Below are 25,348 nucleotides of genomic sequence, written 5' to 3'. Positions count from 1 at the left end.
GTAGATCTTTTCGCTTGCCATTTTTTCCGGCTTCCAACACATGAAATTCAAAAACTGACTGTTCACTTGCTGCCTAATATATCCCACTGTATTGATACAATCAACATTATTCCCTTACCTGTTGGTGAACTTAAAGGACCACTATAGGCACCCAGACCACTTCAGCTCAATGAAGTTATCTGGGTGCCAGGTCCCCCTAGTTTTACCCGGCAGCTGAAAACATAGCAGTTTCAGAGACACTGCTATGTTTATATTGAGGGTTAATCTATCCTCTATCTCCCTGACAGCCAATAGAGGCCGCTTCTGCGATTTACACGGATTTCAGCGTCAGATAAGATCCCCATAGGAAAGCATTGAGTGCGCATGCGGCTCCACTTGGGAGCTGACATTGCCGGGGGAGGAGAGGTCACCAGCGATGAGGGAGCCAGGCGCTGGATTAAGGTAAGTAGCGCCGAGGGAAAGTGGCCCTCCAAGGGCCTATAGTGCCAGGAAAACGGGTTTTGTTTTTTCTGGCACTATATGATCCCTTTAAGGTTGTGGCTGATCAGTTTTACTTGGAGGAAACACTCATACTTGTGTTCAGCTATGTCTCAAGAGTACAACAGTAGTCCCTCCCCAGTCTTCATACATGAAAATTTTACAAAGTAATCTTCTGCACTGATGTGCAATAAACCCCCAATAATTTTATGTAACACCGTCTCAAGAAAATAATGCTGCCCCAAGTACAGATTTCCAGTTTTTAGGCTGAACAGGTCACAGGTGAAATATATTACATGCTCATTTCAAACTTGAAAATCTTAAGTGATTTTCTGGGCATATATGTCACCTCTGAGATAGTATGGAAGCCAAGGGAATAACATTTTCATCATTATGGCATAACATTTTCAAAAGCAGGCAACCCAGGATTTTTCAAACGCACATTTTGGGATGTTTGGTCTAGTTACATATAATGGTAATACTTTCATTAGTGTTTTTTCATATAAATGAATTCCATTTTCACATAAAATTTCATAATCCTGATATGCATCATATGTTGCATTTGAGACAATATGGCATTCAAGGAACGATGGCAAATTATTTTCAAAAGTAGACAACACAGGGCATTCCTTTCCCTTGGATAGTATGGAGCTCTTGTACCAATAACTTACAACAGGGCTCGACAAATCCCTTGTGCCAGGTCGTCACGGAGCCTAGGAATTACACCTTGGTGCCTGGGATATGCGAGCCCCTTAGCTCCAGAGTGGGCGGCCGGCGGCAAGTGGGGGCACACTCAGTGCACTATAGTGCCAGGAAAACAAGTATGTATTCAGGGCACTATAGTGGTCCTTTAAAGGTAAATGACAAACTTTAGATTATAGAGACACTAAAAGCACCAAAACAACGTTAGCTTAATTGATTGATTTTGGAGTATAGATCATGCCCCTGCAGTCTAACTGCTCAATTCTATGTCATTTAGGAGTTAAAAGGGACACTGTAGGCACCCAGACCACTTCAGAATTGCCGCACAGGCTCATTAGGTCTCCCTCGTCGGCAGGGGAAAAGTGTGGGTGGAGCAGAGTCAGCATTGAGGGACATCGGTGCTGGATGCAAGTAAGTGACAGAATGGGTTACGAATGCCTTCTGCACCATGGGGTAGGTTTGACATAGGTGGAAGCTATAGTGCCATGAAGACGAGTTTGTTTTTCAGGCACTATAGTTTTCCTTTAAATCACTTTGTTTAAGAGCCAAACTGGAAGCATAGTGGACTTGTGAGAATTTTTCCAGCTCAAGTATTTTGCCCATAAATTTGAAATTCACACCTTTGTAAATAACCCTGTTAGTAATGTACATGGTTATTTTTTAACCATGTAGAATTAGAGCATCACTAAAACTCTATATGGGTTGTGGCCTACCACAAACAGGCTCTAAATGTATTGACACAATTGCTCATTGCATGAGAATAAGCCAAACCATAGTTCACAAGAAACTAAAAATATCTTACAATAGTACGGGAACATTCATTAGAATTGCTCATAACACATTTATAAGCCACATATATAAAAATAGAATAAAATTGATGTATTTATATCAAGCAATACTGTATTAGCAGACTTGACATAAGACACCCTTTTGTTATCTAGGGCACATAAAAGTTAAAACAAATGGAACTTCGTAAACATTGCGTTTTTAATGTTTAATAATTCCAAAAGTGTTCTAAAATGTAAAACTTAAATGCTTGCAAAAAGGTGGACATTTCTGTTGATTGTGTTTTGCTTAATTGATATACTGTAGTGGAAGATACTATGGTAAAGCGTTGGGGTAAATATGAACTAGCTTAAGGTATTCCTAGACTCCATTACCCTCCCCTTTACAGATACTCTGATCTCGGACTTAAAGATTTCTTTTGGTGGTGTTTATTTTTAGTGAACTTATCTAGCTTGCAAGCAAGTTACTTATGCGGTCGGGGTGTGTTTTTTTGGTACCATATAGCATATTATCCATATAAACGTAGAACTTTTAAGGATCCACCTTGTGGATATGATTTGGAGCTTAATGATTACCAAGTGCGTTTTTTTTTATTTATTTTTTATTGTGGTGCTATGATACCCATTGCAAATAATGCAAAATATCTTGGCTCCTTTTATTATTCATAAACACAAATAAAACACATGGCACGATGAGAGCACAATGCAGCTTCACATACGACACAATTTATCTACAACCTCCACCACATTTTCAGCATAGATCACTTATTCATCAAACATTTCCAAAGTGCTGGAGTATGCATAAATAAATAATAATAATAAAAAATGAATGTTTCATGCAGGAGAGAAGACCCCCAGCTGGACAGCACTTTTCCTGCATATTCCCTCAGCATGAAATTAATATGAATGTGTCCTCAGTGAGACATGGGGGAGCTGGGAACCCTTTCTGGTACACAATGCTAACCCACAATGCAGGATGAGCCCACCCACAGCAGGCTCCATGATGGGCTGATCCCAAACACTGACCATTGCACCCAGTCAGGTCATGACCTACCTCATGCCAGCCATCAATTCAACCGACACAGGGCAGGGAGCCGGGGGGGGGCATCAGGAACACCTGCTGGGCTTCCCATATAACGAGGCCCCGCCCCCACCTCGCTCTCTGTCACGTCCTGGCAGACAGGTACTGGGGAGCCGCTCATCACCCCTCGCCCTCCTGTGTGTGTATTAACCCGGATGGGCAGACCCTGTCTCTTCCCAGTCCACCCCGCCCCTCCTTTGTGGAAGCACTAAATGTGACAGCTGCGCCAGCCAATCATGAGCGGAATTCACAAGTAGGCATACACGCCGAGCCCTGGAACCAATCAAATTGAAAGGGCGTGGCTTCGGTACACACACAGAGAAGAAAAAAAAAAGCCTTCCCTCGAGAGTATCGGAGGTGGGCGTGTCTAACTGCCTTTTGTTGTTGTTACCAGGTATCCCGGACGTTAACCTTAGTCCCTAGCAACGGCGATCACGTGACTCGCTCTCCAGACACGTCCCGGAAGGTACATTGCTGGTCACATGACTCGATTAGACCCCCAGCCAATGAGAGCACTATAGAAAGAGATTCCTTTTTTTTTCTCCTTTCCCCTTATTAAATAGGAAACATTCCATGCCCCAGAATCATAGAATCATTCAGTAAACTCCATATTGCATAGTATTATAATCCAGCTGGCAGGATGTATGCTACATGCATCAAGCTGTGATTATATAGCCCAGTCTAATAAAATTTACAAAGCAACTATTAGTGATTCAATTTTGCTATTGGCAATTCAATTTGGTAAAATTATGAAATTAGTGAATTAAACCAAAAAAATAGGTTGGTTTTAGACGTCGGTCTTATTCAATAAAGTGAGAATTCAAAGTGAATTTCAAATGTAAAGGGACACTCTAGACCCCTAAAGCACTTTATCTTGCCGAAATGCGAAGAGATTGTCCTCTTTGGTTTTTTTTTTCTCTCCCATTTTACAAAAAGTGCTGATTTCAATAGAAATTGGCAATTTTATAAACTAACCTGATTACGTGGCCTGGCTTTCAAGCAGGTAACAGGTCCTATTATGTCCTAATTTGATCCGTTCAGTGGAGCCAAACTCCAGAGGCAGCAAATGCTCAGAGCACCTGCTTTACATAGATGTTTCATTGAGTTGCATTGGGAAGTTTGTGATTGGAAGGGGAAGGTTTGCAAAAAGGCTGCCGAGAAGATAATAGTCTAGATATACCCCCAATAAAATAAAAAGTTATTTGCATGAATGTTTTTATTAGGGTATATCTACTAAACAGCGACTATTCTTTTTCTTTGTATTTGGGCATTGGAGTGTCCATAAGGTTACAATAGCCAAACTGAAAAAAAAAATCAATAAAAGGCAGTTTTTATGCTTCCAGTCCAGCTACTATGGTCTGAAAAACATTTTGTATTCCCACTTTAGTAAATAAACCTGTTAATGGTGGGTGGGTAGGTGTGTGTGTGTGCACGCGCACACACACATCATTAACAGGGTTCAATATAGATTTTAAATGATAATTTGTGTCAAATCACACACACTGCACTTGGGAATAAATACAGGGCATTGCAGAACACAATTGCATCAACATTGTGTGTGGGCAGCCTTGCATCTTAGCATGCACGAGCAATAGATGGCTAATGTTTCTAATACCCCACCTCCTATAGTCTGTAAGCTTGTTTGAGCAGGGTCCTCTTCAACCTATTGTTCCTGTAAGTTTTCTTGTAATTGTCCTATTTATTGTTACATCCCCCCTCTCAAAATATTGTAAAGCGCTACTGAATCTGTTGGCGCTATTTAAATGGCAATAATAATAATAAACAGCTTTACAGAGATGCTGATTGTATCACTGCCATGCCCCCACCAATACTAGCCCACGCCTGATAGCAGAAATGCTTAAAGGTATACTATAGTGATAGGAATACAAATCTGTATTACTAACGCTATAGTATTACTATCTCTATCTATTGCAGGCTCCCATGTGTTCGCTGGAAAATAAAAGTAATTTACCTTACCTTTTCTCCAGCACTGATTCTCCCTCAGTGCTGCCGTGAATTTTCCTTGTGTGACTCCAGCATAACGGTTTAATGCAATGCTCCTCAAATAGGAGCACTGCGAACAGTAGGCACATGCATGGCCCTCACCTCGATCTGCCAATCAAAATCTTGTCATAGAGAAGCATTGCAATGATTCTCTATTGAAAGCTGTGATGGCACTGCACATGGACGTGTGACATCACAGTATACCTCTGTATGAGAGCCAGGAAGTAACAGACCTGTCTCTCCTATTCAGAGAACTTAGAGCTGTGGCTATTAAACTATTACTATTTGGAGGGCAGATTAAAGGGAAATCCTGTAGGTGCTATAACAACTTCAATTAGATGAAGTTGTTATAGTGAGTACGTTATTCCTTTAAATGGACATGAACCACTTGACAATTTTTTTAAATCTGCAAGCAAACACTTCTAAAACAAATATACAAACCAAAATAAAGCAAGAAAATTTTTGAAACGTATATAATAAACGTTTATAAACTTGGTCGGATTGCATTATTGGGCACACCTATCAGCTAGAGGTGTTTTTTCAGCCTCCCCCACTCCTCCCTCTTACCGAACCAGTTCAGTTTTAGGCCTGTCTACTATATACAGAAATATGGAATTATTGTGCAGCAGCAGAAGAGAGAACCTGACACTGGGGACTGTTCTGCATGATCACACTGATCAGAATCATTCTCTTCACCCATCAGAATGTTGCAAGGTGAAGAGATCTTCCAACTACACAATTGTAAACCCGTCAGCATGCCTAATGCACTATTCCATAATTTTTTATATTGGTTAGATCAGTGTCCCTCTGGCAGTGGGTGTGGAAAGCTTAAGAAAGCAGGTAAACGAAAGAAAAAAGAAGCAGGTAAACGTAAAAACAAAACAAAACAAAAAACACATAACTTTTCCAAGCCAGTTTTATAAATTGAGGGCTCACTAATTGGCTGATAGTGTCAGCTGACCGCTCTCAGCGAATCAGTGGCACCCCTGCCCGGTAGTGAAGCCGGATGCTGGGGGAAGTTGAGATTGGTGCCGAAGGCAACTTTGATAATTGAAACACTACAGTACATGTAACTGAAGGAGCATATAAAACATATTTTCCTAAATATATGCATTTAGGGTTAAAAACGAAAAAAAAAAATTAAAATCACTCCTTGTATGAATTATTGGTTGGTCAGGGTTGAAGCTAAACATTTCTTATAAAACCACCTATGAAGATATACTGAAAATATTTTATCTGTAAACACTTAGGGACAAACTACCCAAATGTGGTTTCAATGAAAATATCTTGAACCTTCCTGTGCTATAAGATCAACTTAGATACCAAACACATATTTGGTTCAGGTGCAAACAAAGTTAGTATCTTGTTTTAAATACAAATCTGAAATATTTTCAATAACACACCACCAAAACACTGTTTGTTAACAACAACATTTAATTAGTTTACATATTCTATTAGAGTTAGAAATAGAAGCTATGGTATAGATTTAATTTATATTGATACATTATGTAACTTGGAAGGCTTTATTTTCAATTTCCATATAAATTCTCACAAACGTAGAGTTTTACTCTATTACAGTCTCTCATTGCCATAATACATAAAACAAACAAACAAAAACCATGTAAACAGTACACCTTGGATGGAATTCCAAGTGTTTCTAGGGATAATTGATTTAAAGGACACTTCAAACACTTAACCTATACTCTTTGTATAAGTCATGGTGCAATAAATGCTCCACTGTCCTCGACTTCTTTATATCGGTTTAACCCCTTAAGGACCAAACTGCTGGAATAAAAGGGAATCATGACATGTCACGTGTCCTTAAGGGGTTAAAACTCCTAACAGTGTGGGAAAAAAAAAAAAAAAAAGTGCTTCCGTTCTAGTCCCAAAACTTTCCTTATTAGCATCTCAAGAGGATACAGTGCAATGTGAACGTACAATACAAGGCTCCACTAAGTCCAAAAGGGACCATCACAGCCTTCTATAAGACTATGAAACACATGAATTGAGCTATTTAGCACTGCATCCTCTATTATCATATACAGCAGTTTTATTCCTGTTTTCCCATAATGAAAACAGCTGACTCCTTTACTACATATCTCTAATAATTGTCAAGGGGTTTCTGGCATGATCTCAGTGATTCAATTTAGAGCAATGGGAGAAAGATGGGATTCTCTAAGTTTTAGCTGTCACTTGCTTTCAGGAATGCTAGTTGCAAAATCAACAAATCCTGGGGATTTGCATCAAATACGGGAACTACAAAAGTGAGTATTTTAAGCAATTATTTTTCATCTTTATAAGTCATTAAAACGGGATCAACTCAAAACTGGAATCACCCTTTAACCATTTTATTCTCATGATACATTTCAGTACTGCTAAGTAATGTAGAATTGCTTAACAGTAATTTACTTCAAAGTTACCAATATATTTAAAGATTACACCATTTTCCTCCATAAGAATTTTAACATAGATACTGGCCCAGTGTCTAGGTATTCAATGGACTAGAAAGCGTGTGCACCTGGGTTTGTAAATACATATATATATATATACACACACACACACACACACCAAATCCAAAAAGTTTGGCACAAACATCTGTTAAGGGCATATAAAGTTATAAGAATTTGTAGTTCATCCTTTCTCAGCACATAAACGTTCTTAAAAAAAAATGCAGTTACTGATAACATTTTGAATGGAAAGTATTGAAATAGGTGTACAAAATTGTACATTTTTGTTCAATTGCCCAAAACATTTAAAGGATCTTCGAAATCACTGGAAGGTTTGGAGTCTGTTTTCGGCTCTGCTGCTGGCTGACTTGGTTTTACTTTTGGCTTGGTCTTTTTCACGTTGCTAGATGAAAATATATCATCTGCAATAAGAGGAAACACATTATTTATTCTTTCCATACAGATTTCTTTTTTCTTCTTCTTAAAGTCATAATGAAAACCTATTACCTTTACGAAATTAGAAATACAATTTTTTAGTTCAGTTTTAACATGTGCTTATAAAACCCCACAAAAAAACCTCTAATTACATAAAACAAAAAATTAGGCAACAAAATACAAATATGATATGGTTTTACATTCAAGTCAAAAAGACAAAAGGTATAATTTGGTTTCATATAAAGTGAATATTAATGAATAACATTCTAAAATGGATATCAACGAAACATCAGATGAATAAATATATCAAACAAAAGTGTTGCTCATTTGTTTGCATATCAGTAGCTGCCTGGGATAAATTGCATTCATAGGTCTTGAGAAGTATGATGATTGTGTTCTATTTAACTATGAGATCATTTTTATATTTCTTGCACAGAAAACAAATACATACTAGGCAACATGCTGAGAAGTGCACAAATTCCCAGATGCATTTATATAGTCTACTAATACACTTAACTCAACAAGTATTGCTCTCCAACTACTGCTAGTACTATGCTTTCTACAACTTGTAGTGAATTTATTTATCAAAACTCTATATCTATAGTAAACAGACATGTATATATACTTAAAGGCTGCTAAACACAAATCCACATCAATACAATCATACTTGCACAGATTGGCACTAGAATTATTTAGTCAGGGATAAGAAGGTTCTATGTCCCTTGAACCATTGTCTTATGCGTGACTGTGTAAATAAGTCACCTTTTGTTCCCTGCATAGTGTGTACTGGATCACATTCTGTGTCACTATATCAACATCCAGTCAAATTAGTGCACAGAGACGGCACATAGTCTTCAGGGAGTTACAGCTAGAAAACCAGCATTTAATTTAGAATACGACAGATGACACTTGCTCTGCATTCAACTCTGTTCAAATGTCAGGGGTAAGGAAAACAATTTCAACCATGCCAACAGCTTTTACAATGCTTTACATTATGAGAGATTACAGACATGAGAGCACATTACAAAAAAGAAGCCAATATGTCTAGTAACTGCTTCCTATTATTCTAAATGGAGTTTAGGCCAAAGACACAACAGGAAATTCTTATTTTATTGGCTGCACATTGATACATTAATTTGTACAGCATCTCAATCAGGACACATTAAAGGGACAATATAAGCAAAATAATCACTACAGTTTAAATAGTTAGTAAGACACTACTACATTGAGAATACATGCTTGTATTCCTAACATTAGAATGTTCCTTTAAGCTTATACTTTTGCGGTACCAATACACGTATCCATAATTAATCATGTCTAGTGAGGGGATATTAAATATTACTGAAACTGTACATACCCATGTCATCATCAAATATAGACTTGGGTTCCACCTTCTTCTTAATCTTTTTGTCTTTAGATTTTTGTGTGAGGTCAGCAAAAATATCCAAGTTATCATCAAAAAGATTCGGTTCTGCTGTTGCTTTCTTCTCTTTTGTTTTTTCGCCTGGTTTTGTGGATTCAGTTGCAAATATGTCATCCTGAATAAATATACAATGGTTATTCAATACATTTCTCTAGCACGAATTGTCCCAAACTATATGATAATTTAATGCTTAACTTATACACGTACAACCAAGTTTACCTGCATCAAATAATATGATATGGAAATATTTATTTTAAAATAAACATACTATTGCACACAAAACAAAAAACCTGTGGTACATATATTAGAAGTCTACAAGTAAACACTTCTTTTTAATGACAGAATTGCGAATAGAATGGGAAGTTTGTAAACTAGTGGATCCTAGACCACATATTAATTCTGTTTAAATACCTGTCTCCTCCACATTTAGTAAATTCATGCTTAAAAAAAATAAATCAAAGACTTTTAGAAACATAGTAATATAGTTTATGTGTGAAAGTGCTTAAAGAAAATAAAATACAATTTTTGCCCCTGTTCTAATAGGAAAGGGGGTGGTGGTATGTGTGTTTTGTATCTATGCTAAATCGCACTACCAAATAAACAAACTACTCTAAAAAAACAAACAAAAAAACAATAGGTTAAAATGGAAATGGAGTGTGTGCACGTAGGGAAAAATAACACACTTTAAAATGTTTTGCCTAGTAAGCAGGTGGCCATTTATGCAAAATAAATATATTATTCAATACATTTCACACAATTTGCACAAAATTCTCCATCCTGGAAGTATGCAGTATAGGTATTTAGCTCAGCAAATGAGAGACTGGTGTGAGCCAATCTGCTGACACGTCTCTGCCCAATAGCCAATCACTATCCTTTAAATATCTGTCACCTATCCCATTAGCATGTTTTAAGTACGGATTGGATGATTACCAAGGAGGGGAGGGATTAGACCCCCCTTATAAACAGGTCCGGGAACTCACACTGAGTAGCTCTTGAGAAAGGCGTCCAGTAACGCCGAAACGCGCGTCGAGCTTGCGGGCTTGCTCCTTACTGATGCATTCACTCTGAAGTTTTGACCCACCTGGGCTCCCACTATGTCTACGCCGATTCTAGCATATTATTTTGAGGGATACCATTAGGCTGCCTCGAAGCAGCAGTTGAGTTTGCTACAAGGTAGTCAGTTAGTTCAGGGCGTATTTATAGGTAGTTTACTTTGTATCCGCTGGGATCCTTATTCTCCTATACGTCCATACTGGTAACAACTGTACTTACCTCTCCGCTACTCTCTATCTGCTGCTAGCCGCTGGTCCCACTTTTCAAGTTTTGAGGGATAGCAAGAGGCTGCGTTGAAGCAGCAGCTGTTGTGGATGTGAGCTGGGTATTTGGTTAAGGACATTGAAATAGAGGTATTTCTCACTAAGTGTATGCTGGTAGGACTGTTCACTCCCCCATGGTGTCACTTATCACACGGAGGAATAGTTGAACAGATCCGAGACATAGTAACAGCTAAACAGAACGTGAGAAAGATTTGTTCACATCTATGTTAAGTAAATACGTTTGGTACCAGTTCCTTATACCTTTACCGCCGCTTTCGCAGCATTTATCCGCTCTCCATTACTTTTACTGCTTTGTATTGCTAGAATCTGACTATTAGCTCTACCCGATATAGGGGAGGTGTATGCTGGTTACTTTGATCCTTTTTTTAGGTCTCTGTACTCCTACCCATCCCTGCCCCCTATAACATAATTTGGGTACCTACATGGGAACATTTCCAGACTTTTAATAGATGTTGTTGCATCTTCCACTTTAAAACACTTTTGTTAGGGTGTGTTTTATTTTTATTTATTATCTATATATTTTTTTGGGGTGAATTTGTTCACCAATCACTTTAACACTTCTGCTAGGGTATATCTATTATCCTTTTTAAACATTAAAATTAAAGTCCAATATATGTTTTTTTGTTAGGTAAACCTGTTTACCCATTACTAGAAATAAAGATTTATTACCATATTTTTGTGACCCTATACCTAAGGGAGTAGTTAGAAGTGGGAATGGACTCCACCCACCTTTAATGGGTGGTTCTCCTTTTTCCCATTTTCTTTCCTTTTGTCCTATTTATGTTTTAAATACTATACATATAAGAAGACAGCAAGTATTTGTGGCGCAGAGCTAAATTAGCAGTTCTGCTCAAAGTAACCTTTCATTGGCTGAGCCACATTTAGTACTTCAATTCACATTTTGTGAAGAGTAGGTGTGGCTAATTGAGGAGGGTTATGTTGCAGTAAGAGGCAAAATATTTTTTACCCCCTTCAAAAACTAAAAAAGAGATTTGAAGATACAGACAAAACTATTAATGCCAGGAGTAAAAAAAGAAAGATTAGAATTTAATGTTATACCTCAAATATATCTTTGGTAACAGACTTGGTATCTTTCGTTGGAATGGGTTGAAGATCCGCTTTCTGACTTCCAAAGAGATCATCTTCAGGTTCATAATCTGCCAGAGATGTGGGCCTAAATGCTTTTGTGGTCTTCGGTTTTACTGGTTGGAAGAGATCATCATCACTGCCATTCTCATTCAACACCAAAGCAGAAGAGGACTTCTTTCCAGCCTCCACAAGAGGTTTGTTGGTAAATTCTGGATTAGGGGAAGGTTCATTAATTTTTGAGGCAGAGGCGTTGGCAACTGTACTTTTTCCAAACAACTCTGAACCAAACAGGTCATTCACATCAGGTGTCAGAGGTTTTGGAACAATTCTAGTTTTGGTACTAGACTGTATGTCATTCTCGGACAGAGACACTTTGATAGAAGAAATACGTTCTTCTCTATTTATTTCAGGGTTTGCTTGCAGTGATCCATCTTGAAGCTTTGTATCAGATGTCGCAGAAATTGCAGATGACCTACTGAGGTCCTCTGTCTCACCAGAATCTTCGGATTCCAGTTTTCTGCCCATTCTTGTTGGTGGGCGCCTTTTCCCACCAACTTTGGCTCGAGTCTAAAGAGTAAGAAACGGCAAAACAGAATTACAACAACATCCCAGATTAACACGGCTTTATATATTATATATAAAATAAAAAAATAAAATAATTTTAATCTTAAGCTTTTAATTCTTATAATGTGGCTCTGTCACCTACTGGGGTCTTTGTATATTCTGCAAATACCCTAGATAGTGAAAGCTCTGCTTTCAGCGTGGTGGTTCGGGTGGTAGTTTTTACTTACCTGAACCTGTCCTTCACATCTGCAAACATCTTTCATGAAGTCCACTTCAGCTACTGGCACTTCATCTGCTAGGAGCCAATGTCGCACATGCCTTGTATCCTGCAAGGTCCTCCTTAGACACAGCCTTTTAACCCCTTAAGGACCAAACTTTTGGAATAAAAGGGAATCATGACATGTCACACATGTCATGTGTCCTTAAGGGGTTAAGGCTGAAGGTTGACAAAATTTGACAACGCTCGCTCTGCATTTTTATCAAGTATAGGAAAAATATATAACAGAAAGTAGTCCCTACTTTGTCTTATGAGATCTTTGGACTGGATTGGAATTTTAGTGAAATTCCAACGCAGTCTTTGTGAGCATTTCATAAAGATTTAATCTTTATGAAATGGTCATTGTTGGGGGGTGGAGGGTGACAGAGCTACTTTAAATCTTGTGTAACTGTTATGATCACTTTTAGTGTAAATTGATTGTGAAAAGCAATGATATGAAAAATCGACTCTATAAAGCATCCATTTCTAACAAAACTATTGAAATGCATATAAATGGGTTTTCTTTTAAACAGTAAATCTTTATTACCTTATTAGCATTATGAAGAGTGTCTATTTGAGCTGGGTTTTCAAAACTCACTGCCCCAATCACATTGTTGCTTGCTGGGGGAGTGCTTCTGGTATCTGTCACATCAGGAGCAGAAACTAGTTGTTCTGGGGTCACGTGTCTTGCACCAGTAAGCTTGGGAACTGCACCCGGTAACATGCTGGCAGGGTTAATATGCAAGTTTGCCTGAGGGAAAAAAAAAAAAAATAGTGGGTTTAACCATTTACATTAGACTCCATTGTTGATGCTGCTCCTTTGATAGAAAAGAGAAAGCAGAGAAATTGTTCCAGAAAGGGATTACATGCCGTACAGAGGAAATGGTGCAGTAAATCCATAACAGCCCAGGTCCAAGCACAGTGAGTGACAGATGCTTTTTTTTTATTAAGCAGTAAATAACAAAACAAAAATACCACCCACAAACCTGACAGCCATTTGAGAAGTAAGAAATAGACAGTTTAAATGAAAATCGCTAAACGTATAGTTACTTGTAATTTTCCAATCCGAGAGGACGTGCTTTTTGTTTTAATTGGCACACGATCGGCAGGTTGCTATACAAAATGAAAGAGGGTTAAATAAAATAATAAAAACATCTATATGTAATATATTCTATACAAGACTCCATGTTTCAAATGTTCATATGTCAACAGTGTTCTCTAATTGGCCTAGGGGCTTGGTATGAAAAGCATGTGTGGTTACTAAATAAATTCCTTATTACTTGATGGTGTTGCAGGGTAATTTTCTTATAAAAATGAGAGCTAGAGGTGATGTAAAAAAGACTTGTATTTAAATTATTGAATAAAGTTCCATAAGAAACTTGTGGTTGAAACTGTAGACTCTTATAGTTTATTTAGATCAATGGTGGACTCTCCAGATTATACCTAGGTCTTTTTTGCCTGTCACTATAGATCTCCCTCAGCCTCCTAATCTATTGGATCCTAGCTATTCATTCACGTTTGAGTGAGTATATTACCCTTTGAAAAGCTACGTATTAGTTTGGGTAGTAATTTATTTTAGGAAGATTTACTGAAGAGAACTATTACTAATTTGGAATTTTGACTTAGTGCTTTTATGGCCATACAGTTGGATTACGTCTTAAACTGGGAGATAATCAGAATTTCTACTCATCGTAAATTATATTTTCCATATGATCAGCAGTATTACTACAGCAGGGATTTTCATTCCAGCACCGGCTGCAGAAGTCTAAAACTTTTAATAAATATGGTAAGCGCCAAACTTAACACCTCCCCTTTTGGGAATAAAACCAACATAGAACCCCAGCAAATCAAGCCACATACTCATTGGAAATTATATTCATTCACTTGTACTGCCACTGATCCTATTTTTCCATACAGACAGCGTCAGCACTACAGCAGGGACATAGCAATCTGTACTGAAGGGTGGGTTACTGCACAACGACTTGAATAACCTTTTGCCCAAATGAAGCATCTTCAGAGGCATGGATCTCTAACTTTTTGTTGCTTTGCAAATTTGATTTGCTGAAGCGTGAGATGCCCATGACGCAGAGATGGCTCTCATGGAGTAAGCTTTAGTGTAGAGGGGACGAGTCACTCCAAAAACCTGATAAGCTTTTATAATAGTTTATTTAATCTATCTGGCTATAGAAGCCTTGGAGGCTGCTTTCTCTTTATTCATACCTTTAAAAAGAACAAAAAGATGCACAGAACTTCTGAAAAAGCTAATTCTTTCCAAATAAGAGTACATTTTACATCTAATTTACGAAAAGTGTTTTCTTGTGGATGAACAGCATACTGACAAAACGTAGCCAGGACAATTTCTTGTTGTATATTAGCTCAAGAAGAAACCTTTGACCTAAAAGAAGGTAGGAGTCCAAGCACAACTTTATCCACATGAAACATAAGATAAGGCGCTTTAGTCCCAAAGGAATTAAGTTCTTCAATACGTTTAGTCGATGTTATTGCCACAAAATAAACAGTCTTTTAAAATCAGCATCTGTAACGAATTATATTTCCAAAGGGTTAGTTACATATACTAACAAAACAATTTTTTTGTTGGCTTTCATGCCCCTAAACGAACCCTTGAACGGGGCAACAGTTACAGTTTTAGATTTGCTTACAGCGTTCTTTTTCATGCTTTGGCCCAATGTACAGCTTGGATGGAAGTTAACAAACCAAGAATTCTCATAACTTCTCTTACTCAGCTGTATCTGTTTTTACAGAATTTCAATTCATTTATTTTCCTGTTGGTAGAAGAAGTTTCATCTGTAGGGAATCTATGATGATACAAGGAACATAATTTTTTGAGTTTAAATAAGTTTTAGTTTTTCTTTGTTGATAATCCATCCGTGATCTTGCATTAGTACCCAATCTTCTAGGTACAGACCTATGTGTATTCTGTTTTCTCTTAGAATATCAGTATGAGAGGCTGAATGGCAATGCTTTGCATTGAAAATGTAGAATCTCGTTTCTCTTATGGCAAATCTTAAAAACGTTCTGCTTCAGATTGCTATGAGGACATGGAAATAAGCATCTTTCGAGTTTAGGGAAGCCAGGAAGTCTCCTTCTCTGATCAGATGGAAGCTTACTGAATCATTTCCATCCTGAACTTTTTCTTTGAGATTTTTTAATTCACTTTTTTCAGATCTAGAATTGGATGAAAACAGCCATCAGGTTTTTCGACAGAAACAATCTTGAATATGTTTCCTGGAACGCCTCTTTTTTTTTTTTTTTTTGGAACCTTTTCTAGAACGTTCTTTTTATGCAATGTGACACTGTAGAACAAAGAGCTTACCTTATATCTTTTTTTAAATTCTTTATTTTGTTGTGCACGATAAATACAACGCTACCAGCAACGCCACAACAGCTATTGCCAGTTTTTAGGTTTACAGTTATTAACAGTTGTGTGGTTTATCGAAAACATAGCACTTTTTATATTTTAACGTAGTTTCAACAATAGTTAAGTCAAACATGTTAGTTATAAGGTATGGCAAACGAAGTGTGGACGCAGGTTAACAGACTGACGTTTTGTGAGGTGCTAGTGTCCCCCGCTTGAACATCTGAGGGGTGCCCTATTACCTTATATCTTTTGATTAAACAGTTAAACAAAGGAAAGATTGGGGAGAAATATGGTTGAATTCTATAATGTATCCTCTTAATAGTATCTTGTACCCATCTCACCATCTACTTGCAAATGTGGACAATATTCCTCCTACTTGCCTGGTGTCAGAATTTCTCAGTAAGATGAGATCTACATTTTCCCCCCCTTTCTCTGTTATTGTCTTAAAATATATGCCTTATGTTGGGGCCAGATAACTTTTTCCTTACCAATTAGTTCCTAAACATAACTTTTTTCCCAATAAGGCCTTTTCCCTATCTTCTGCCACAGACTTCAGTAAATTGTCTAAAGATGAACCAAAAAGCCAGCCTTGTTCGAAGAGCACATCACGTAGCGCATATTTAGAGGGGGCGTCATCCGACCAATATTTTTTCCACACTGCTTTTCTACCCACTGATAGTATGTCCATGTTTTTGTCACGATTCGGGGAACCTAACACGCTAACAGGTCACAGATCGTAAAGGGTGCAGTACCGGTCCTTAGAATGGCCGGGCTAAGCATACTAAGAATAGTCAGGAGACAAGCCAAGTAATGGGAGCCAGAAAACAGGAGAACGAGAAACAAGCCGAGGTCAAAGGAATGGAGAAAGCAGGAGAATCTGAATAACAAGCCAATTATACGGTAACCAGAGAGACACACGAGCAAAAAGCAATACAGGAATCAAAGACCACAACAGGGCACTGAGAGACAGGAAAGGTAAGTATTTAAATCCTGTGCTTAATTCTGATTGGATAACTTCCAATCGGAATTAACAATCACACGTGGGGGATATCTATACCTCCCACTGTGAATAACTGTGCTGTAGCTTTAACGCCGGGTCACGTGAGTGACCCCGGCGTTCAGATAATTGTGCCGGCTCCCAGCGTGCAGTGTTATACATGCTGCCGCTGGGAGGGGGGGGAGGACGACGCGAGCGGCGTGTCAAGAAGAGAGGACCCTGACAGTTTTTAACTGGGGTTTTACTCTGAGCAGCAAATGCCTTGAAAATTCTTCTCAATTAAGTTTCGGACTTCTTGTCCATAGGATCTTGAAAACTGGACATTTCACCAATTGGAATGGTAGTCCCCCCAATCTCACCCACCCACCCACCCACCCACCCACATCCACATACATACATACTAGTTGTGCTATGGGAACATCCACCTTAGGGACTAATTCTAATTGTTCCTGAAAAAAAGCAAAGATGGTTTTAAAATGTTTGGTTAAAAAAGCCTTTTTCTTTATCTAGCCATTAATTATTGAAATCTAAGATGGGGTGTTAAAGTCTTAGATTTTTTTCTTATGAAGAGAAATACCTTCATCCATTTTCATAACCTGAGACGCCTCTTTGATCAGTTTGCCAATAAAATATACATCAAAAACCATAATATACTCAGAGGAATCTGAAGAATATGAAGATGAGCTGTCTCAGACTCCTCTGAATCAGAATTATCTGGAGACCTGGTTCTTTTGTCATGGGAATTCCCAGAACAATTATCAGTAATAACAGGAATATTTTGTAGCATGGCTGTTTTAATGTCCTGAAATGCAGGTTTATAAATTTTGCTGGAACGAGTTAATGAAGAAATACATTTCTGTAGATTTTGATGACTCCGCAGTTTCTTTCATACATGCATTACAATTTTTCTTTTGATATCCACCTGGCAATGAAACATTAAATAGAGCAATTAAGATGTTTTGTTTTGGCACCAGCTTTGCATCTCTCAAGCTTCACAGGGAATTCTTGCACCTCAGGTCTGTTCGACATGTCGGGAACAAAACAGAAAAAGGAGTACCTACAAACTTGGGCAGATAATCTCCAAAGGACCTTGTAAGTAAAGAAATGGAATATTTCTTACCTTAAAAACGCCTCTGCAGTGCACAGGGCGAAAAGGTGATACCATTGCCATGTGTAGAATTGCATTTGCCAATCTAGACCCTCACCTGAGCTTTACATTTCTGATTTTGCAGTGAGGAAGGCCCCCCATTTGTGCATGTGTGCGCGCACACAAGGGTATCAGTGATGGAACACAAACAACCCCCGGCGTGCGTTACACTCCTAATAGCCCCGCAGCCTTTAGCTGGCTCCTTTTGTTTCTGGTGGAAGTGAGGGTAGCAAGATGAGATCCATGGAACGCATGCCATTGCTGTAATTCCAGCATGTGGTCCAAAGAGGTTCAGCAACATCTGAGGTATCACAACCACACAGTTGGTCAGATCAGAGAGCCTCAATAGGCATCTCACCTGTCTGCAGCTGCCCTAGTCTGCACCCATGCAGACTCATCTACTACAGAGAAGAAAAAGAACAAAGGGGTAAATGCAACCTAAGACCTGTTTCCTAGAGGGACTGGCAGAAAACTGGGGTTCTTTGTTGTGGCTATGGTTTTATACCCAAGAGGGGAGGAGTTAACCCCTTAAGGACACATGACATGTGTGACATGTCGTGATTCCCTTTTATTCCAGAAGTTTGGTCCTTAAGGGGTTAAAGGGACACTCCAGGCACCCAGATCACTTCTGCCCATTGGAGTGGTCTGGGTGCCAACTCCCATCACCCTTAACCCTGCAAGTGTAATTATTGGAGTTTTTATAAACTGCAATAATTACCTTGCAGGGTTAAGTCCTCCTCTATTGGTTGTCTATCAGACACCCACTAGAAGGACTTCTGGGTTCTTAAAATACAAAAAAAGTGTTTTATGATGCATGAGGACCTCCAGCGTCGCCGGAATCCCCACAGGAAAACATTGAATAATGCTTTCCTATGGGGAGGTCTAATGTGCGCACGTGGCCATTGCCACACATGCGCATTAGGTCTCCCCCACAGACGTCAGCGGAGCCTGACCCAGCGCCGAGGGACATCAGCGCTGGATTCAGGTAAGTCACTGAAGGGGTTTTAACCCCTTCAGCAACATGGGATGGGGGGTGGGAGGGAGAGGGGCACTGCAGGATTCTGTAGAGCCAGGAAAAGGGGTGCGTTTTCCTGGCACTGGAGAGTCCCTTTAATGGTGGTACTTACCATACATATTAAAAGTTTTACATTTACGCTGCCTGTCCAGAAGGATTATGGAAGGAAAATACCTGCTGTAGTATTGCCGCTGCCCATATGGAAAATTCACTTTTGTTTTGTTTTTAAAAGCTTGCTTTTTTATGATTTGTATGACTATTAGGTGTGCTAATAAGACTGACATCTAGTGGTTGAATTTCAACATAACTAATAAAAGCTAACTTTTAAAGGGATACTATAGGCATTAGAAAAACTTTAGCTTTTGAAGCAGTTTTAGTATATAGATCCTTCGGTCTCCCTGCTCAATTCTCTGCCATTTTGGAGTTAAATCACTTTTGCTTCTGTTTATTCTGCCACAGCCACACTTTTCCTGGCTGTAACAGACACACCCTGCATGAAATTTTTATTTTCAATCATATGTTAACTTACTTTAGAACTGGTTATATCCTGCTGTGTAAATTGAACTTTAGTCACACACATGACTCTCTTGTAGGGTCTAGAAGGTGATTAACAGAGCAGGAAAGAAGACATTCCTAATTAAACAAGACTGTGCTACAAAGGAAGTTTAAACATTAGATCATTCTTTACAGGAAGTGTTTGGGAAGGCTGTGTATGTCACATGCAGGTAGCTGTGGCTAGGGCTGCATAAGCAAAGTGGTATAACTCTTAAATGGCTAAGAATTGAGCAGTGAGACTGCAGAAGCATGATCCATACACCAAGACTGCTTAATTACTCCAACGTTGTTTTGGTGCCTTTAGTGTCCCAATTCTGTACATATATTAAAGCTGGCACCTAGTGGTTGAAATTTAACATTACATTTACTAAAAGTTCAGTTTTTACACGCAATCAAGTTATTTCTCTCTAATTAGGAGTTAATTCACTCAGGTGGTGAAACATCCTTTCTTGGTTTGCTATCCTGCTGTGCTGACTTTCTAAAACATTATTTAATAATGCTCAGTTTGCAAATCAAGTTATCAATCAGTAAATTATTCCTTTTAATTTGAAATTACTTACATAAATAATTTAACAAAAATATATTTAGGATTTTGTATTCTTAAAGATATGAAGAGTGCTTATAGCTGCACCTTTCCCAAAAGGATGACTAAAACAAATTATGAATATTTGGTAGAATATTTATTATGTTTTTATTAATACACAAACTGAAATATATATTTCTATTAAATGGACACTATAGTCACCAGAACAACTACAGCCTAATGTAGTTGTTCTGGTGAGTATAATAGTTCCCTTCAGGCATTTTCATGTAAACACTGCCTTTTCAGAGAAAAGGCAGTGCTTACATTTCCCCTAGGGACACCTCCAAGTGGAGGGTTTCCTGGCTCAGGGCTGCACAGTAAGCAGCCCTGCCGTTCAGCGACCCCACGCCTTTTTATTTATTTAGTAAACTTAACAAATGAGAAATGTAAATAAAAACATACCCCCAGAAAATTATGCTTTCACTCGTCCGAAGGAAAAAAAAATACAAGACATAAAATATTAATACATTTTTTGCTTGTCATAGAATACTTCACTGAAACCAAATAATTACCTCAGCAGTACACAAATATCAAAGTGTATTGTCTAACAATGCTTCCTTACAGGGTAATCACACAGATCATACCAAGAGGTTCAAAGGTCAGCATGCTACTCCTTTAATAAGATAGCATTTTGTATACACATACCTATGGATATCCTGCTTTCTGCTTCTGAATATCGTGATAGCCAGTGAGGGGGGCACCAATAAACACTATATATATATATATATATATATATATATATATATATATAAAGCCTGGTCACAGTCTATTTCATGTGAGTGAGTCAATTTACTACGCTCTGTGGTCCTTTCACTACTGTGTTAAGCTAGGATTTTTTTTTATGCTTAGATGTTGCTCTACAGCTATAATACCGTATTCTCTTAAGGAATTAAGTATTATTATATTTGGGATGTATATTTTTGCTACATTTGCTACACACTTTGCACACTTTTGTTTTTTTCCTTTTTAGGGGGCAGTGTGGGAAATCGTAAAAAGAGGGGCAACATGTGCACTATGTTAGTTGGTGTATAAGTTTCATATACCTCTCCTCCACCCCTCATGTCCAGTCGATCGCCAAATCCTGCCGCTTCCATCTCAAAAACATCGCATCCACCCCTACTTAACACCAGATGCGGCTAAGGTCCATGCCACAGTCCTCTCTCGCCTTGATTACTGCATTCCGATTCTCAGTGTTCTTACGTGTTTCCAACTTGCCCCATTGCAGTCTATAAATGAATGCGGCAGCGAGGCTCATCTTCCTGTCTGCCCGCACCTACCACGCCTCATCCCTCTGTCAGTCCCCACATTGGCTTCCCATAAGATATAGGGCTCAATATAAAATTCTGGCTCCTGCTTTCAAATCTGTACATAATGCTACTCCCACCTATCTATCCTCCCTAATACACAAATATGTTCTGTCTAGGCCCCTACGCTTTGCTGAAGACTATCCTCTGTCCATACTCCCACCTCTGATGCTCGCATTCAAGACTTCTCTAGGGCTGCACCGTTCCTGTGGAACTCCTTTCCCCTTCTCCGTTAGATGCTCACCCTGTCTCCACTCTTTAAAAAAAATAATTAAAAACTCACCTTTTTACAAAAGCATATCAATTAAACTGTTAATGGCTCCAAAAAAACCCACACTAAGTCTTTATTGAATAACGATTCTACCACTCTACTTCCCTAATACTTCCCTTACCTTTTGTGTCACTTTACCCCACTCCCTCTAGCATGTAAGCTCATTGAGCAGGGCCCTCAACCCCTTTGTTTCTGTGCATCAAACTTGTCTGGTTATAATTACACGTTTCTTAGTCCACCCATTGTAAAGAGCTATATAAATATTATAATAATAATATAGAAGCACCATTTAAATTTTGGTCTGTTTTGTATACAACTTCTGATGGGTGACTTTAGAGTGATTGATGTCCTTATGCTTGATAATAAACGACATGTAAAGCTACATTCATCAACTCACCATTAAGCAGTGACCACAAAAGCATCAGAACAAATAAATATATTTTTTAAAAATCGGATCTCATAACTAGTTTACACTAAGTATTTTTTTAAATATATTTTGTTTTATTTGTACTAGTACATTCAGAAAATGGTACTAACCTCTGCATCACCTTTCCTCAAAGGAAGCTGATCTTTGAACTCTGGCACACTGTTAGTTTCCTTAGATGCATCAGCTGTTTCTCTTTTAATCACAGTTTTCTTTTCTTGAACTTTCTGTAATATAAATAATATTTAGATTATGACTAAAAAATATATATGGAAACCAACTCCACTGGCATCAGATGTAAGAGAGACAACATGATATTAAAAATGAAAACAAAACACAAAGTCATGAGAATAAAAGCTAAAGGAAATGACAAGTGACATGATTATAAAACATAGCTATACTAACAGTATGACTGCAGGAGCTATTTAGGTGCCTAACAGCCTTGTGTTAAAGTGGCAGTGTCAACCTTCCCTATTGAAATTACAACCCAGTCAAGAGATCTACTGAGACAAAGTAGAAGTGACTTTGTCTCAGTATATTTTCTACGCCTGACATTTCTAGACACTGGACGAAGCTACCGTTATCTAGAGGTGTCAATCCCCCAGCTTACACCAGTGATAGCTGCAGCCAATTGGCTTCATGTATGGAGGATTCCGCAGTCTCCTTCGTAGACCTCAATGCTGTACTCTCGCACACGTTCAAGAGTACAGCAGTGACGTCAGCTCCTGGCGCTTCTAAAGAGGACCAGACGGATGAAGATGGCGACAACCGGCAGGGACAAGTACAGGCAAGCAGAACTCACTTTTGCCTGCTTTTGGTTACTACACAGTTTGTTTCACTGAATTTGGCGTTTGTTGTATTGGGAAGCACACGCGCACACCCACTTCTTACAGATTTATTAGTTATAAAACAGAGCTAAAAGTTTAACTGAGACTATTTTATTACAAGTAAGATACTAAAGTGTTGGTGTTAGCGCAACCTATTCTGTATACTTGTCTTCGACTAACATCATAGAATGCTCAAAGGTCTTAGGCTATTAGTCAGGATGAATAGTTCGCTGCCACCACAAATGCGATGCATTTTATTTTTGATTTGCAGAGCAGAAGGTTATTGTGTGTGAATATATTGGTTATCTATGTGTAGTGTCAGAGTGAGTGACAATTGTTGTATATATATATATATATATATATATATATATATACATACATACACACACACACACACACGTGTATTTTTTGTGAATGCAGGGATGTATTTTCTTTTTTTTTTTTTTGAAAATCTTTTATTGAAGGGTTTTTTTTTTTTTTTTTTTTTTGTTTGTTCAAAGTCATCAACATTTAATAAGCATATTATCTTGGACACGCAGGTCCCTACGTTAATTAAACAGGTTAATCAGTTTCATGTAATATTCCATACAACTGTAGGCAAAACATATTCTTTCAGTTAACAGTTGGGTTGTTGATCAGTTTGTGTCATGCCGGTTCGTTCTCATGGTTGCTGAAGTGTAGCTTGTATATTGTCGTATGGGGTGTTACCGCTGCCCCGTTTTGTGCCGGTTGTTGGTCGTAAGTTTAAGTCATGTGTCAATTTTATGTTGTCGAGGTAACCTCCGGTCATTATCAAGCTGTACGTATATTTGATCGGTGTCTATCTAGGTGTGTTATAAGTTGCTTCATATGATATTAGCTATCTATTATTGGGTGCGTCTGACTTGTGTGTTGTGCGTATGGGGGAGGTTGGAGTCAGGTTCGTGGAGGGGTATGGGGGGGATAGGGGGAGAGGGGTGTGGAAGGGGAAAGGGAGAGATGGGTATTGAGGGGGAAGGTAGAGGTTAGAGGTTTCACCCCGGACTGCTCGACCCTGCGCGACCGTCGCCCCCATCCGCCACGGCCCGAGCCCAGCGACCGAGCCACCGTCCGCGTCCGCCCTCTCTCTGTGCTAGTCTTGTTGTTGTCTATCTACTGGGTCCTGGAAGCGTACATGAACCATGGTGTCCATGCCTCTACGTGTTTAGTTGCCCTACCAAGGAGAGTTGCGTGTATCGCCTCCGCTCCCTGGATGTCCTCTACTTTACGTATCCATTCTTCCCTACGTGGTGTGTCTGCTTTCTTCCAGTAAATGGGTATGAGTGACTTTGCTGCGTTCAATAGGTGTCGCAAGATTGATTTCTTGTATCTGGATATTGGCATTGGCGACACGTGAAGCAGTGCTAGTTCAGGCGTCCATTCAATCCCGTTTCCCAGGATCTCTCGTATCTCCTCTCTGATCATCTCCCAGTATGGGGTGATCAAGCAGCAGTCCCACCATATGTGGATCGTCGTGCCCTGTTCGGACATGCATCTCCAACATAGTGGGGAGGTTGCTGGGTATATTTTATGGAGGAACGAGGGTGTTCTATACCAAGAGGTCAGCAGTTTATAATTTGTTTCCTGAAATTGGGAGCTGATGGTGCTTTTATGATGCCAGAGCAACGCTTTGTCCCATTGTTGTCGTGTGAGCGACTTAGCTAGGAGTGTTTCCCATCGGCCGCGAAATGTGTTATGTTCAGTTATGTGCCCCTTTAGGAGGTATTGATACAGTGTGGAGATCGTTTTATCGAGTTCTATTGCATTCATGCAGCTTTCCTCGAACCACGTAAGTTCTCGGTTTAGTCGATCTTTGTTGCGGAGTGTGTTATGGAAATGTTTTACTTGTAGGTATCGGAGAGTTAGTTGTAGAGAGGCTGGTCTACCGTTCAGTATTGATTCCAGGGGGCGGATCTCTCCGTGTTGTAGTACCGTTTGTATGGGTACATGGCCTCGTCCTTCCGAGAATGGACCAGTCTGTGTGAGGATTCCTCCCCCTATATTGCTGTTGTAAGTAATAGGCAGTAGTGGGCTCGGTGTTGGTGATATGTGTTTTTGTTCCCTTAGGGGTCTCCATCCTCGCAGAGTCTGTGTAATTGGGCCGTCTTCCACTTCTCTAACCAGGATGCCTGGGGCTTGTGTGTCCCATATGGTGGAGTGTAAGGCCGCGCCATTCCCTTCGGCGTTCAGGGACACCCATTGTTTCTGTTCTGTTTTCGAATGCCAAT

The 25,348-nt window shown here is 39.0% G+C and overlaps 2 protein-coding genes across 3 annotated transcripts in view; both read right to left on the bottom strand.

The window, feature by feature from the left end:
• The window catches only part of ZFAND4 (zinc finger AN1-type containing 4), a 42,991-nt gene extending 39,922 nt beyond the window's left edge, over positions 1 to 3,069 (bottom strand). The window contains exon 1 of the mRNA XM_063433615.1: positions 3,019 to 3,069. The gene's annotated coding sequence lies outside the window, so the exon portion shown is untranslated. The remainder of the gene's footprint in view (positions 1 to 3,018) is intronic.
• A 4,641-nt stretch (positions 3,070 to 7,710) lies between these two features.
• The window catches only part of LOC134575828 (WASH complex subunit 2A-like), a 67,774-nt gene continuing 50,136 nt past the window's right edge, over positions 7,711 to 25,348 (bottom strand). Inside the window, exons 25-30 of one of the 2 annotated variants that reach the window (XM_063435259.1) lie at positions 22,389 to 22,502; positions 13,651 to 13,713; positions 13,148 to 13,351; positions 11,751 to 12,347; positions 9,289 to 9,469; positions 7,711 to 7,918 (exon numbers count right to left, since the gene is read on the bottom strand). In XM_063435259.1, the coding sequence (XP_063291329.1) occupies positions 7,785 to 7,918; positions 9,289 to 9,469; positions 11,751 to 12,347; positions 13,148 to 13,351; positions 13,651 to 13,713; positions 22,389 to 22,502 (1,293 nt within the window). In that variant the 3' untranslated portion in view covers positions 7,711 to 7,784. The remainder of the gene's footprint in view (positions 7,919 to 9,288; positions 9,470 to 11,750; positions 12,348 to 13,147; positions 13,352 to 13,650; positions 13,714 to 22,388; positions 22,503 to 25,348) is intronic. The other variant, XM_063435260.1, reaches the window with a different exon arrangement.

The sequence above is a fragment of the Pelobates fuscus genome, chromosome 10 (assembly GCF_036172605.1).
Source record: "Pelobates fuscus isolate aPelFus1 chromosome 10, aPelFus1.pri, whole genome shotgun sequence".
In the NCBI taxonomy this organism is placed as follows: Eukaryota; Metazoa; Chordata; class Amphibia; order Anura; family Pelobatidae; genus Pelobates; species Pelobates fuscus.
The sequence above is the reverse complement of the archived record's forward strand: the minus strand, read 5'-3'. Positions and strand labels throughout refer to the sequence as shown.